This window comes from Notolabrus celidotus, chromosome 1, assembly GCF_009762535.1.
Source record: "Notolabrus celidotus isolate fNotCel1 chromosome 1, fNotCel1.pri, whole genome shotgun sequence".
Taxonomy (NCBI): Eukaryota; Metazoa; Chordata; class Actinopteri; order Labriformes; family Labridae; genus Notolabrus; species Notolabrus celidotus.
The window spans coordinates 5,558,883-5,574,845 of NC_048272.1; the positions used below are offsets into that span (position 1 = coordinate 5,558,883).

Consider the following 15,963-nt stretch of genomic DNA (forward strand, 5'->3'; position numbering starts at 1 on the left):
TGATCCCTACCAGCAGAGACGACAGTCTCGACTCCAGTGCCGTTTATGAAAGCTCTCTTTATGGTCTGTGTGCGGACGTCTGACCAGTAGATTCGGTGCTCCAGAGCGTCGTAGTCCACCACAGTCACGTTGTCGATATCAGGCACGGTGAAGGAGATGATGTAGTTGTAGTACGGGTTGTCGATGTCCACCCCTCTGATCTCGATTTGGCGAGCGTACAACAGGAACTGACGGGACTCTGCAGGATTGGGAACATGTTGACATGCATCCTTCAGTAATTCAGCAAAGCTTCAGTCTTCAAAGGGAGTAATCAGGAGTTAAATGCAGCTTCAAGTCAAATGCCCGAGTGCTCACTAATGCCAGACTTTGTAAGGATAGGTCTTTGCGGAATGGATGGGTGCATCTGCATATTATTCCTGCCACTTGAACAAACAGTTAATCCAATTGCATCGTTGACTCAAATGATTGTGTCTGGCCGGCTAGCTCAATAGCGCAACCATGACAGCGAGCGTGAATTCAATCAGTGCTGATGCATTACAAATGCATTGGTCTCAACAGTCCTATCATCATTCAACTGTGTGCAGCTTAAATGATAGACAGGAAGAATGGGAAAGAGACAGAAAGAGGAGGAGAGTAATGACAGTGTCAGGCTGCAGCGGCTGGGGCCAGACTAGGTGGTGGATGTGGAGAGTTGTGGCTGATGCCTGAATCAGAGAGAGTGAGGTTCTCTATTCCATTACCCCCAGAGATAATAGAAAGTGGTGCCCTGAATACTAAACTCTTAACTGAATAAACAGGCCCGCTCTCTCTTTTCACGGACAGGCACTTCAATGTGCTCCTAAGCTGTCACGGCAATGGCACGTCAAAGTGAAAAAAGTCCACATTGTTTAATCCTTTCTCTTTTTTTACTTACTCACAAGCAAACACACACATACAAATGGAAACACATCATGACATGAATATGACAATTTTGCCAAAGTAAGCAGAGGGGAACATTGTCCACTGGCTCAAAGATAATCAAACTGGATCTTTTCAGTTGCGTTTGTGTTCATGGTGTGTGTTCTTGCTTACCAAAGCAGGTGCGTTTGTCAGGACCCAGCTTCATGAGGTGAGGGCAGGCACATGAGAAAGTCTGATTGTAGTTGATGAGACAGAGATGTGAGCAGGGCTCTTTGCCATCTTTAGCAGCACAGGGGTTAGGAGCTGGGGAGACATTTAGATGAATATTATTCATTTATAGAACCTTAAACATTTTATGAATCAGTGTATATTTCTCTTGATCATTAAAAGTTGTCACTAGTTCTTAAGAAACACGCTGTTTACATCTGCAGCTAGAATGACAAGCTTCTAACTCCTGAAGTTTGACAGTCAAAGCATGTTCACAGTGTTCTTCTTCTCACCCTCTGGCTGTCTGGATGGATGGTAGACCTGAAGGTCAAAAGGTTGCGTGTTGGTTCTCTGAACAACAGTGACATTGCTCCCTGTCCACTTGTTCGCTTTTGCTAGTGTGTTGGTCCTCCAGTCTGTCCAGTAAACCTCTCCACCATACATTGTGACAGCAAAGGGATGTGACAGGTATTCATGTCCCCGCAGGACCTCAATAAGCCCAGAACCATCGTACTTGGCTGAATATATGGCATCAGACCTGCACATTGAAGAATTGTTCAGTTAAAATTTGAATATGGTTGAAATCAACCTTATAAATTAATTGCAAGACTGTGTCATGTCTCCACTATGTTTTGCCTCTGACCTGGCATCAATCCAGAGGATGCGGCGCTCTAGATAGTCCACAGTGAGTCCATTTGGCCAGCCTCCATTGCCTGTTTCCTTGTGGATGGTCTTCCTGCCTTCTCCGCTCATGGAAGCCGCTTCAATCCTGGGCAAGCTGGCATCCCAATCTGTCCAGAAGAGGATCCTGCAAACATGGATATGCAGTTATTAAAACACTGCCGTACATTACTGTAGGTTCAGCATCAGAGTGTAAAGACGGCCCTGTAATAAAGAAAACATTTATACTTTAAAAACCACAGCAATTATTAATTTAGGTGCCTTCTGTTTGATATCAGCGGGAGGTAGAGGAAGGGCTGTTAAGAGTTACCCATCGCGAGGATCCAAGGCAATAGCTCGAGGGTGCTCCACCTCTCCAGCCAGCAGAGTGGTCCGCATGGTGCCGTCCAACTTGGCCACCTCGATCTGATCCAAGTTGCTCTCCACCCAGTAAATGTTTCCTGCGATCCAGTCCACAGCCAAGCCTTCAGGGGTAGCCAGCCCGTACTGGATTACCACATCAAAGCTGGTTAAAGCTGCAAGAATAGAGGAAAAGAGGTTTAAGAGCAACCTTACTTTCTGAGAAAAGATCTCAACTTACCCCTCTCCTATTCTAAGTACAAGTGGAAATTACATTAAACTTTGATTGTGACTATCTAGTTATCTAAACTGGAAAAGGAGGTACTAGCAGGACCCTGGATTGAATGCAACAAACAAATGTAATGTCTCATCCATCTCTCTTCACAGCTAGAAAACTCTAACTTCATCTCTTAATATATCATGTACTCAATAAAATAAACTCCCCTCTGGGGCTCCTTACTTTCTTAATTAATTCATACAAATGTTCAATATGTACGCATGAAGGCTTCGAGGACTGCGATTTTGCTCATGGCAACATTTCAGATTTTTCGCACTGATCTGCTTTGCCTTTTTATGCAAATGTGATCAAGCTATTTGGATTTAAACAGAACCTTACATAACAAACTGTAGTTTCTTTAATCAGAGGGTTAGATGCTATGTTCAGGATAAAACCACATGTCAGTACAATGAATGGAAACATAAATAAATACAGTTGAGGCTCAGCAGAGGGTGTTATACTACAATTACAGAGAGGGCTTTAAAAAAAAAAAGGGAAAAACAACTACATTCATGGTGTACTGCAGGGCTAAAGGGGCACATTTTCCAGCCTCATCCTCTCCCTTTCATTTACCATTGGGGCTCTAATCAGAGGGAAATGTCTAATTATTCCAGATGAGTCAATATCCTGTCTGGAGCAATGAAAACACACACGCTGTACGTAGCCTGTTGGCAAACGTGGCACACACAACAATCATGTGTACACACAATCACACACGTGTAATTGTTCAAAACTTAAGTGCAGCCCTGTACACATAATTTTCTCATTATGACTGCTTCAGTGATGATAGGGCAGATTAGTCATGATAGACTAGTCGAATCACCTGACACAGAAACAGCACTAAAAATTGCTGAAAAATGTGCATGTTGTACCGAACATCCTCACCCTGACAAACATTTTGGGCACAATAATGTTGTCTTAACTGAAACCTCAAAAAGTCCAAATGGTTTACCTCGACAGAACTGAAATATTAAACCCCAGTGTGCAATATCGTATTTAGAGATTAAAATGTTATGACTCTTAAAAGTCTCTCTAATCCTGTAAAACCCAATACAGTAAATTGCCCAAGACATTTCGAGGGGCTTACTTTTGAGCAGAAAGCCACCTTCACTGCAAGATGAACACACAGAACATCTATCTTCACTTTATCTGATGGGTTTGCCTTGAATGTGAATGTAAATGTGATGAAATGTGCGCTGTTGTAAATGTCATCACTCCCTCTGTGGTTTAAAACTTCATCAGTCACTATGTCAGAGGAAGCTAATTTTGTCTCTTTATATACTAAGGAAGTTGGGATTGTGTTAAAGATGTTCACCTCCATTCTCAGACAGCTTCCCACGATAGATCTTGTCCTCCACCACATCCGTCCAATAGAGGGCGCTCTGGCTGAGATGGAAGTCGAGGGCGATGGTGTTCCTCAGGCCTGGTACCAACACACTGAACTCTCCTTTGTTCAGGTCGATGCGTCGGATCTCATGCCGGTTTGAGAAAATGATAAAGGGTTTGAAAGGATCTGTGGGAATAAACAGGAGAGACCCGTGCCCAAGTGGTAAAGGGTTAACAACCTTGGCTTAGTCTTCATTGATTATTACACAAAATGCTGCAGAGCGGCTCTGCTCCACAGCGTGGAAACCCTCACATCCATGCCTCACTGCAGTCCAGAGAGAGAGAGGCGCTGTGTTCAAAGCGGCTCTGATCCGCGGTAATTAAAACACAGTGTAAATAAGACAGGAGTTATCAGGAGCTAACAGGCAGCCAGACAGGCAGCAGGATGAATGACGGGGTGTTGGTGACTCGGCTGTTAGACCTGGCAGAGAGGTGCACAATCATAAATCTATGTTTCATACTGGCTGGTGGCTGCAGGCAGAAAACTATAAACTATATGTTGATAATAAGATTTAATATCACTCAGCAGTATCTTTTTTTATGTCTTGCCCTCTAGCTGGCCTTAACAGTGAGCATATCTGCTCATCACTTTTTTATTTCATATTCCTGATTCATTGTGTTCATAAATTGATAATGACAGCTTAAAAAACATTTCTCATATCTGTCAGTGTTTCCTCTTTGAACCCCATACACTTGTTTGAAAGGCATTAAAACTCTTCCTCCTCCCTGTCTCCATGCAATGTCTAGTAGGAGTTTTGTATTTTGGCACATACTTTCTCAAACCACACAGTTTCCTGCTCAGGCAGCCTCTCCTTTGCTTGATCCCAAACCCACACCACACTTCTTGATTCTGCAGCCTTGAACCAAGTCACTGTTCCAGATTCCTCCCTTACTGTACAGCTTGCACCAATAAAATGTTTAAATTCCTCAACAACCCTCTACCAACATCCATTTTCTTGTGCGATTTCCTCGTTTCCTTACCAGTACTCTTGCAGTTCTCCATGTCAGGCTCCAGCTCCCAGCCCTCGTAACAGGAACATTTCACACTGAACTTGTCTTGTTCGCAGCGCTGACTGCACTTCAGGTGTTTGGCGCAGAAGCTCTGGATTTGACAGGTCTTGTTGTCGACCCCTAACTCCATGCCCAGTGGACAGGAACAGATCACACCCTCACCAGGGGCCACTGTGCAGTTATGGCTGCAGTCACCATTGTCCAGTGAACACAGGTCTGTAAAAGGGAGAATGTCAGAGCAGCAACAACTCAAGTGTTAAGTAAGAAGGTCTGTTATGTATCCACTGAAGTCATGATTTTAGATACAGAGTTTAGCTAGCTGTTTTGGAGCTCCTTGTTCTGAAATCTAGCCTGGGTTCTGTAGTCTCTCACCGCAGAGTTTCTCATCAGAGCCATCTGGGCAGTCATCAGTGCCATCACAAAGTTTCTCTGCAGGCAGGCAGATGGTGGAGTCGTTGGCACACACATGGTGGGACAGCTTACACACCAGCGCCTCGCAGTTGTCCTCATCCGAGTTGTCCTCACAGTCACTGTCACCGTCGCACACCCAGGCTTTGCTGATACAGCGAGCTATAGCCAGACGGCAGCGATTACTTTAAAAATAAAAAATTAAACCCACTTTATCTTATTCACATGCTTCTTAATTAGGACTATTCTCACCAGAGTCCCTGCAGCCAAACTTGACAGCTGGGTCGCACATGTGCGTGACGCCCTCACAGTTCTTCTCATCGCTCAGGTCCATGCAGTCAGTGTCCCCATCGCAGCGCCAGCGCAGGGGGATGCACAGGCCGTCCATTCTGCACTGAAACTCGTCTGTGTGACAACCTCCAGGGGGACGCGTGGCTGTGGAGAGAAAGACATCATGAGACTCTGAGACAACATCTTCTTCAGTCCCTGCCTGCTTTAATCACATCAGGAAACACAGCATTGCGCAACATCAAAAGACACAAAACTAATGAGATGTTTGTTATGAAGCTGGATGGCAATGCATCTTAGCAACAGGAAAGACGAAACAGATTCAAGTGTGTATTCTCATTGTTGCAGTCATAAACACAGCTGCCACTGACTCACTTTGGTATTCTGTCAGTGTTGCTTTAAAACCAAAGAAGTAATAACCAATTTGAAACTATAAGTAGTTACATATAAATCATGTGTCTCTATCTAAGAGACAACAGTTATTATTTCACCAACTTAAGTGAGATGTATTATGTGTTAATGGTGGTTTTCATAGGATTGGTTAATGTCAGTGTGACTAATAGGGACCGGGGACCTATTAAATCTACAGAATAAAAAGTAAACACGAGACATGGTTTTAGTGCCTGCTGCACTTCAGGGAATACATGACAAAACAACACAGAGATGCAACCATTCAACAGAATAATAACAACAGTTTGTCACAGCTGTGCTCGAAATATATTGTCAAATATGTTACCTGTAGCTGTTTGTTTGTGAGTAGTGGCTTTTAACATCAGCTTTAGTTTTAATGTTGGCTTTACGACTTTCAGCAATTAAGATGAAGTGTTTGTTTAATACAGGGGTGTCCAAACTTTTTTCAAAGAGGGCCACATATGATGTTGTCAGAATACCTCAGGGCCAGTGGCTCCTACTGAGACTTAGGAATCCCAAAAGTTATATATGAAATATTCATTTAATAACAATCATTTAAAATTTTGTCTCAATAAATCAGTAACTAGGTAGTCCTTAGTTCTCCACAAGCCATGTACACATGAGCAAACGTTATCTTCTTCTGGAGGAAAATGTTTCTCATTAGGGTCGGGCAATGTGGGAAAAATATTGTATCATTATTTTCCTATGTCAGGATCATAATCTAGATTTCATCACACTTCTTTTTTATGTGGTTTTTTAGACCTTTCTGACAAGCAGGCAACATTTTAAGAACAAAATAATTATTTTCCTGAGTTCTGAACATTTTTGATGCACCAAATTTTGCCTTTTCTGCACAATTTCATAATTTGATCTTGTCTTGTGTCCTCTTTTGTGTCTTCTGAAGTTTTAGTGTTCATCAAGAACATTTTCACATCATGATAAAAAACATTAATTTGAAAACTTGTCAGCTTTAAGAGTCCTTGTGTTTCTTCTTTATTGCTGTCTTGCAGAATTCCCAGTGCTTTGGCTTTAGACAGGTAGTCCATATGAAGCTTTTTGAGATGTTTCTGGATTGACTTTAGTTTTGTTTGTAGAAAGAAACTGTGATTAATTTCTTTGCTATGAATAACACAATTTAAGATGGAAGCTTGGGGCCATAAATAAATGGACCTGGGGCCGCAATTGGCCCCCGGGCCGTACTTTGGACACCCCTGGTTTAATACATCAAAGATCCATACCAGGGCCCCTATTTAAAAAATCTGAAACTCACAGTCTGAAACGCAGGAGCACACTAAATTAGGGCGTGTCTGACCACATTTCATTAATTAAGCAGCGCACACCAAGGACAACCCAGTCTGTCACTCTTTGAAATGAAGTCTTGCCTGACTACATGACTGCACAAAGACTTAGTGGTAGTAAGAAGATATGCTTTGGTAGGAGACATGTCTTCTTCAGGATACTGTTTGAGTATTTGCGATATCATCTACTTCTCTATGACAAAGTGGTCTCAACCATGTCATTTGCCCCTTGTGTATCAGTGAAGTCATTAACCTCACTAACACACCATTGTTTGTTTGGTTTCATTATCTGTTATGTTAACCTTTAAGTTTTGAAGTTAGCACATTACACAGTTCTATCCAGGGTCTGTTTGTGTTATATTGAATTAGTATTTCCACTTTGTCTTAATACAGGTTGACACAGTTATGACACACAAACATGGTTGTCATGTCAATTACTTTTTGACACAATCGTACCTGTCACAGGAAATCTGGATAGAGGGGGGCCGCCCCACATTCCCTCGCCTTTTGAGCTTTCTATGAACTCATCAGTGTAGTCAGTCACTATGTCTGGGGTAGGGTTAGCTGCTGTCAGTATTAATATCTATTTCCTTAATGTGTGATCCGAACGGGTAGAATAGCACATGTTGTGATGCATTCAAGTGCTGTGGATATTTGTCTATTTACTAAAATAGTTGTGGGTGTAAGATGATTTGGGTATAATGTATGTTATATAGTCAGTATAGTGAATGGTATTATCACTGTCATTATTATCACTGTCATTATTTTATTATATTATTATTGTTGTATTTTATTTTACTTTATTTATATTATTTATTTACTTTTCTTCTGGTTCTGTCTCTTGGCTTATGTCTGTTCCTTAAAGTGTAATTTTAAAGAAGGGCCAGTTGATTTATATGACTGGAAAAAAGAAAAGTGTTTTTAGAATTGAGATATTTGGATATATATTTTCATAAAGTTAAATTCTCACTAGATGTGTTAACACCATCCTATAGGTTGTTGTTTTTTGTGTGTTTTTTATTTTTTGAATTACTTTATACATATTTTGTTTTAATAAAATAGAAAGAAATATTCATATTTTTAAGATGTGTTGTAAAGTGTAATAATGACAAGATAACGAAAGGAAAGAAAAAAAGATGATGTGGGTACCTAACCCAGTAGGGGGGCCAAATGCAGGTAAATAGAGATGTCTGCCTCTATATATTCAGTTGTTCATCTTAAGCCAAGAGGAATAGTCAGCAAAAGACATCAGGATTTACACTTTTAAGAGTTTAGTTATTCCTATTTTCCTGTGTTAATGGTCTTTTGTCCACATTTTGTTGTTTTGTATATTTATTGGTTTCAATTTGACATTAATGTCCACTTGGTTGCACGGTGCTGCAGTGGGTAGCACTGTTGCCTCACAGCTAGAAGGTTTCTGGATTGAATCCCCGGAAGGGCAGGTGCCTTTCTGTGTGGAGTTTGCATGTTCTCTGTGAATGCGTGGGTTCTCTCCGGGTACTCTGGCTTCCTCCCACAGTCCAAAAATATGCTCACCAGGTTGATTGGTCACTCTAAATTGCCCGTAGGTGTGAGTGTGTGTTACAATGTTACAATGTTACAATGTCATTTAGCAGACGCTTTTATCCAAAGCGACGTGCATACAAGAACATGAACAACACAAGCAAAGATCGAGACAAGAGGAAACAAGATCAGTACGAGTAACAAAGTGCTTCAAGTCCATTTGGGTGCAGGTAATGCCAAGCAGTGTAAAGCAGTGTGCGCGAATGGTTGTCTGTCTCTCTGTGTTGGCCCTGTAATAGGTCGGCGACATTTCCAGGGTGTACCCTGCTTTCCGCCCGAAGCCGGCTGGGAGAGGCTCCACCCCCCCCCCCATGTTAATGCTTTATATGCAAATGTTTTAGTGCTCCTAAACTATGGTACCTGACAAGTGCATTAAGTGTAAGAAGCATTGGTACTGGAACAACTCCACCAGCAACTGCTTCTTCAGTTTTAGTACAACTCATTTATTTCATGGAACTGAAAGGTATACTTGAAACATGGGGATCTTCTTTAAAAAGGGTGTGTTTTTATTTCCCCGCCTGGTTGTCAGGTCAATACTTACCCTGATTGGTGCAATTTGCATGGGTCTCATCGCTGTAGTCCCCACAGTCATTATCTCCGTCACAGGTCCAGTAATCCGGGATGCAGCGGCCGCTGTTACACTTGAACTGAGCGCTTGAGCACGAGTGACTACAGCCTGCCTCATCACTGTTGTCCCCGCAGTCGTTATCTGAAACACAAACACAGTCAAACACTCACTCTCTCACATTATGAGGCACCCGCTGCCTCAAGGGGAGCAAATATATATAAATATGCAGACAGAGTAACAGAGACAGTGAAAACAATGAAATACAAATAATACTGAGTATAAGAAGGGTGAATAATGGCAGAGACTGCATAGATCACACCATGCACCATGAGGGAATGTACCAAGCTCTGATACATTGAGCTTGGCAGCAGAGCATCATAAGCACTTTACACCCATACTAATGTTAAAGGGCAGCTTAATGTTTACTTTAGCACTTTTTAAAGCAGTTTATTTCAAATTCATCAGGGACAGGAGAATCTACCCTGTGGTGAAACTTTGTTCCCTCATTCAAGATTTGATTGCCTACATAACTACACTTCTCCCTTTGAATTTGGGTGTTTTATTAAAGCATTTACAATCAATTAAATTCAAATTGTCTTCAAAACTCCTTTGCGGAAGCTTAAATTAATGGCAGCAGTTTTGGCCTCAGCTTGTGGCCGAGTTAAATTAGCATAGAAGCAACCCTAACTGTTTCTGAGTCAGCTTAAACAGATGCTTCTAGAGCTCGGCTAGCTTCATGGCTGTTTTGGTGCATGTTGATCTATGCACTAACCGGTCAGGTTCGGACAATTCAACTCATCAGAGCCGTCCCCACAATCCTTTTCTGAAAGACAGAACCAATGGAAGACAGCAGAGTGGGCAAACAGAACAACACGAGACCAAAAAAAACCAACAACACAGAACAACAGAAGAGACAGGACAGAAAAATACAAACATACAACAACAACGTGGCAAAAAGGAAAGTGTACGCAAAACATGCACAGCAAACTGTGACAGGATGAAGCAGGGAGTCGCCATTTAAACAGGCACACAGAAAGTAAAGGGGAAATAAGAGAGGGCATATACTAACCATTATCACATCTCCAGTTTATGTTGATGCAGCGGCCATTGTTGCAGGTAAACTGGGTGAGGGGGAAACAGGTGGGGTAGGCTGTGGACAAAACACGAGTTTAGACATGTTAGTGCTTATGTGTAACTCACCACTGAGTTTTAAAAGAATCTCTTCAACGAAAAAAATTATCCAAAACCTGAGACAAAACTAGACTAGACTAAGTATGAGTTGACCAACCACAAGACGCAGGCTCGTCTGATCGATCCCCACAGTCATCATCCAGATCACATGTCCAGGAAATAGGGATACAGCGCCCACTAGCACACGAGTACTGATTAGGGGGACAGGTACGAGCTAAAAGACAACACAGAGGAGCTCATGAGGGGAAAGAACATCAAAAAAACACACGTTCGATTTCAGTACCAGAGTGTGTTTGTTGGTGTACCTGAGCAGGTGGTGTTTGATTCGTCCTCATCGTTCCCGCAGTCGTTGTCGCCGTCACACAGCCAGCGCAGAGGGATGCAGCGGTTGTTCTTGCACTTGAATCTGTCTGTAGGGCAAGTGTGCTGGTCTGGAGAGAAGAAAGGACAAACTGAAGAGCAGGAAGGAAACAAAAAATCTAAGAAGCTTTTGGAGGGGGAGGAATGTGTGGGGTGGAAAGGTGACAGAGTGGAGGGATGTGAGGTACAGATGAATAAAAGAGAAGAGCTGTTTTGTTATATTTTAAGAGCTTATTTCAGGGTTTTTTTTTCTGGACAGGCTTTCATTTTGTCTGGGACAGGAACATGTCTGCACTTCAACCACAGAAAGACAAACAGGGAGTTTTTTTCCAGATCCACAGACATTGCTACATTCCTCCTTGCACACACACTCACACTCTCATATCATGTGCTCATATATACACAAAATTAGTACTTGCAAACACATACTCACTACATTTCTGCTCTTTCATTTAATTCTGGCATCACCAGACACTCAAACTCAGACTGCCATAGATCATATGACTCAGTACCAACAGGAGGAGAAGCTGTTTCAAAAAACTGTCATAAATGAGGGGTGTCAGGAGTTTGTGTTGTGTAACTCACGGCACAGCTCAGGAGCCTCATCGCTGTTGTCCAGACAGTCATTGTCTCCATCACACTTCCAGCGCTCCTGGATGCAGCGGTTGTTCTTGCAAGCAAACTCCCCGGGCTGGCACTGAGGAGGGGGTATGTAGGAGGGGTTGGCTGTTGAGGGAGAAGTAGAGGGAAAGAAGGATAGAACGGGATGTGAAAAAATACGGTTTTGAGTTACCAAATTTTGCAATAATTTAAAAACAGTCCTGTGGAAAAGAGCAGTTGGAGGAAAACAAGAAGCATAATAACGATTAGACAAAAGGACAGCATCACTTGTACAATGTGATGTTCTAATGTTGACCTGCGAAGACACAGCAGTTGATAACCAGCTACAAGCTAACTCTGGTGCAATGCATGGATATCAACATTTATGTTTATTGTTAAATATATTCCCTTTGCAAGTAAACTAATAAAAAGAGTGTGAAGACTGGTGTATTTAAGACTGTCAGGGGTAATGATGTTGTGGATTTTATTTAATTAGTATTTGAACAGGAACACCATCATCTTGAATATACCAGGCAGCACATTTAATTGGACTGCATTGCATAACACAGCTGCTTTGTTATTTTGTCCAGCCCTGTTTGTTCACTTGTTGTTTTTTCTCAAATACTTCCAAGAAAACACACACAGTCACAGTCGCACAGCCCTGACTCATCTTCTCCAACATACCAGAAATAAAACCTTGTGTGTTTGCAGTGGAGCAAAATAAAAGCTCATGAGAATCTCACACTCACATGCACACGAACAGCTGTGTGTGTGTTCTCACCTTTGCAGCTGGTGTTGTCAGCTGGGTCTAGTATTTGGTCATCTGCACAGGCACACTGCCGGCCTCCCGGTGTGGCCAGACACAGACTGCTGCAGCCTCCGTTGTACACACGACATGCATTAGAGCCTGTGCATGATATATACAAGGGTTAATGCAAACACAAAATAGCAACAATAACGCTTCATGTATTGTATTTATACTCAGTATGTCTTGATTGAAATTGTTGGAGGAATGGAAAATGATTAACCTTGGCTACCTTGCTGCTGCTGGGGGTCATACATGCGTATTTCAAAGATGGGCGGTCTCTCGTTGCGCAGCAGAGTGGCAGTGCCAGTGGTAGTGTCCAGCTTGTAAATGCTGCCACTGCGATACTCGTTCCAGAACAAGAAGTGTTTATAGTGGCAGAGGCCAAAGGCATGGTTCAGCTCCTGACCTTCATACACAGTCTGGCGATGTGAGAAAAGCAACAATATGGTCAAATATGCTTCCAAAACAGACTGCGGCGCTCTGTGCCCAGAATGACAGCTCAAACATGTTCAAACAAATACTGATAGAGAAACTCAAGAGGAGATGAAATGTGATTCTATTTTATCATTTCATTATGCTCAGTAAGTTTGATTACGTAGTCGCGATGCCAGAGTTAATTTAAGCAATTAGAAGCTAATAAATCTATGTGGCCATAAAATACCCTCTTCAGTATGCGAGTAATAATTTTTAATACATTCATTTTATATTAACTGTAAAATTCTTGACACTCTATTATTAGTTTAAAGGCTAAAAGCCCTGCCACACAGCCAAAAGAAACCAGCAAACACACCAGTTAAAACAACAAATTGCCAAAGAGTAAGACGTATTAAAAAGGCTCAAACCCACAGACATCAGGCTGCAAAGTGATGGACCACACACACACACAGTCCTCTGCTGCTTTAAAACACATTCCTTATGAGCTCTCTCAGCATATGTCAGACCCTGTCAAAATAATCCCCTGCCTTGATTCCTGTGCACCACTCTGCTTCTATGCCACAGTAAAATAATCCCGATGATGGCGAGCCAGTGCTGACCTTGCGCTCTGTGCTGTTGAGGTAGACCATCTCAATGCGGTCGTAGTAGGCGTCCACCCAGTAGAGGATTCCCTGTGGGATGTCCAGACTCAAGCCATTGGGCCACAACACCGTTTTGCTGGTCAGGAACACGTTTCTGTTCGAGCCGTCCATCCAAGCACGCTCAATTTTGCCTCTTTTGCTCTCCTTCGGGTCCTCTTCCCAGTCTGTCCAGTACATCCACCTGAAGACACAGAAAGTGAGCTGTAATGTTGACTGACATGTGACAGCTAGAGAAGAAAAGGAGTCCAGTCAACTTGAAAAATCTCTTGGCATTAACAGCATTTTAGCTAGGTCCCCTTAAAGCGAAACACACTTATCAGAGCATCCACTGAGGCAGCATCACTGCTCCTTTCAGCTGATCACCCACAGGCAAACCAGGTACTTAAAGACATGTCAATCTTCTCCACTGATCTAGACTCAGCCTGTGAGCCTCAGCTGTCAGGGATATTCTGCAAAACTAGACACAATCCCCCTTCCTGGAAGATGACTGGCATTAGCATTAACTTTTCATATTTCCCCTCTCCTTTCTTTTCTGCAGATTTCTCCTCCTTCTCGCTTCTCTCCCTGAGCCTGACTGATTACAGGCATTAGTGGAGGCGAGTGCCTTTCCCCTGGGACGTGTGTGGACACACATCACCCTGTCACTAGTAATCCAAATAGTGTGTGCGTGCTTATGAGTGCGTTTTTTTTTTTTGTTTCAGCAGAGAGCCCATGAGGTCGGATCGATAAGACATATCCATACAGAGCAAGATTAAGAGCTATTTGAAATAGTGCCTGTGTGTACAGAGGCTTTGGAGGAAATCTATCACTTAATACAGAAATGACTCCATGTGCTTTATCAAACAGTGGGTTCAAAGTGGGATGTACTAGTTTAGCAGATTTCACAGTGATAACAGTCAACAAAAGATTGTGAAATTGTGGAAATTGTGAAGCAACATTGGCAACCGCCCTTAAAAGTAGTTAATAACAAAAACAATAAACAGCTCAGACATGAGAGATAAAAGGAGCAGACAGAGAGGTAAGTGAGGGAGAACCTGGGTGGTTCATCATCAGAGAGATAGCCCAAAGAAACAACAACCTTTGTGATATCTCATAGCTAACAGCTATCTAAAGTTGGCACCACTTTAACTGCTGTCTAAATCTCTACATAGGCTGTACAGCTCTTACCCTTAATCTTTCTCTCCAAGAGTGATGTATTATCTCTGGACTAAAATCAACTAACTCCATCACTCTCTCCACCTCTTCGCCCTCCTTACCCATTTACAGGATCCACTACGATGGCACGAGGGTGTGTCATTTTTCCCTCAATGAGTGTTTTACGGGTCTGTGAGGCCTTTTCCAGCCGAGCGACACTGATGGTTTTCTTAGGCCCGTCGTCTGTCCAGTACAAGTTATCAGCCATCCAGTCCACAGCAATGCCCTCTACTGTGTGGATTCCTGTGATAAAAACATGCTGTTTAGAGCCAGTGTGAGAAAACACATTACTGACTGCAAGATCTTCTCTTAAACTTTACACTAAATACACCCTACAGAGTACCATTTTTGTTTTGTGCTTATTAGCTGTCATTAGCATACCTTCCTTCACAATGGTATCCCTCTCTGTTCCATCAATCTTCTGTCGGCCAATGATGTAGCTGGTGGCGTCAGCAAAGTAAATGAACTCGCTCTCAGCGTGAAAGTCCAGAGCTCTGGGGTTCATCAGATTTTCTATTGGGATCATGTACTCATCTGGCACCTTGGCATTCAAATCCATGCCTCTGATGACCCCTGGGCGACCTTTACCGTACACCAGGAAGAGTTCATGTTCGGGTTCTACAGGAAAACAAGACAACAGGCAGAATAAAGGACTGTAGGTTAGACCTGCATGCACCTGTACAAAAGCTCTGAACTCCTTTCCTCTTCCTTTATCTCAATCTTTACCGATTTCTGTTGACAATGAATCAGAAACTAGATGCTGACTCGTGATTGTCTTCTTTCTTTCTAATAATGTATATTGATTCAACAAGCAAATAACATGCAAGACCAGCAAAACCTCTAAATTAAAATAAAGTGATTTTCAATCGAGAAGCAGGGAGAGAAGGAGCAGCAGGAGGGGGGGTGCCTTTTGTTTAATCGATTGTGTCATTCTCAAGGACAGCTTATTCTCAGCCGGTAGATCAATGTAATGCCATTATTGGTTGATAGAATATTAAAACACTTTTCAGAACAAGCTGAATCAGCCTGGCAGCTTCACGTGGAGGTCAGTGGAGAGGCAGAGACTCTGACAAAGTTATGTTGTTGCTCGTCTTATTTTTGCATCCCTCTCTCCCTGCTTACTGCCCAGGGGAGAAGTGCATCTTTGATCCAACCTTGGCTGCCCTTGGCTTCAGGTCAGTAGAGCTGAACCACTGCAGGGCCTGAGTTAATACTTACAGTTAGACAGGGAGTATGCACACAGCAGGTCTAGATGTGCTGAGTCTATGCTACTGTGCAGTGGCTCCCAGTTCTCTCTATCAGACGTTACTCTCAAATCTTACTAAGTAGGCTAATTGAAATTTGTTTTAAACTTAATATAATCCAACACTTAAAAGAATACAAAAATAAATAGTGTT

The 15,963-nt window shown here is 42.5% G+C and overlaps 1 protein-coding gene across 1 annotated transcript in view; it reads right to left on the reverse strand.

The window, feature by feature from the left end:
• Positions 1 to 15,963, reverse strand: part of LOC117811180 (low-density lipoprotein receptor-related protein 1-like) — a 131,500-nt gene that overhangs the window by 37,741 nt on the left and 77,796 nt on the right. Inside the window, exons 11-29 of the mRNA XM_034681281.1 lie at positions 14,948 to 15,184; positions 14,629 to 14,809; positions 13,331 to 13,553; positions 12,517 to 12,715; positions 12,270 to 12,395; positions 11,474 to 11,614; positions 10,834 to 10,959; positions 10,626 to 10,742; positions 10,407 to 10,487; positions 9,311 to 9,478; positions 5,462 to 5,644; positions 5,174 to 5,371; positions 4,772 to 5,017; positions 3,720 to 3,917; positions 2,099 to 2,303; positions 1,751 to 1,915; positions 1,401 to 1,645; positions 1,072 to 1,203; positions 11 to 238 (exon numbers count right to left, since the gene is read on the reverse strand). Coding sequence (XP_034537172.1) covers positions 11 to 238; positions 1,072 to 1,203; positions 1,401 to 1,645; positions 1,751 to 1,915; positions 2,099 to 2,303; positions 3,720 to 3,917; positions 4,772 to 5,017; positions 5,174 to 5,371; positions 5,462 to 5,644; positions 9,311 to 9,478; positions 10,407 to 10,487; positions 10,626 to 10,742; positions 10,834 to 10,959; positions 11,474 to 11,614; positions 12,270 to 12,395; positions 12,517 to 12,715; positions 13,331 to 13,553; positions 14,629 to 14,809; positions 14,948 to 15,184 — 3,399 coding nt within the window. The remainder of the gene's footprint in view (positions 1 to 10; positions 239 to 1,071; positions 1,204 to 1,400; positions 1,646 to 1,750; positions 1,916 to 2,098; positions 2,304 to 3,719; positions 3,918 to 4,771; positions 5,018 to 5,173; positions 5,372 to 5,461; positions 5,645 to 9,310; positions 9,479 to 10,406; positions 10,488 to 10,625; positions 10,743 to 10,833; positions 10,960 to 11,473; positions 11,615 to 12,269; positions 12,396 to 12,516; positions 12,716 to 13,330; positions 13,554 to 14,628; positions 14,810 to 14,947; positions 15,185 to 15,963) is intronic.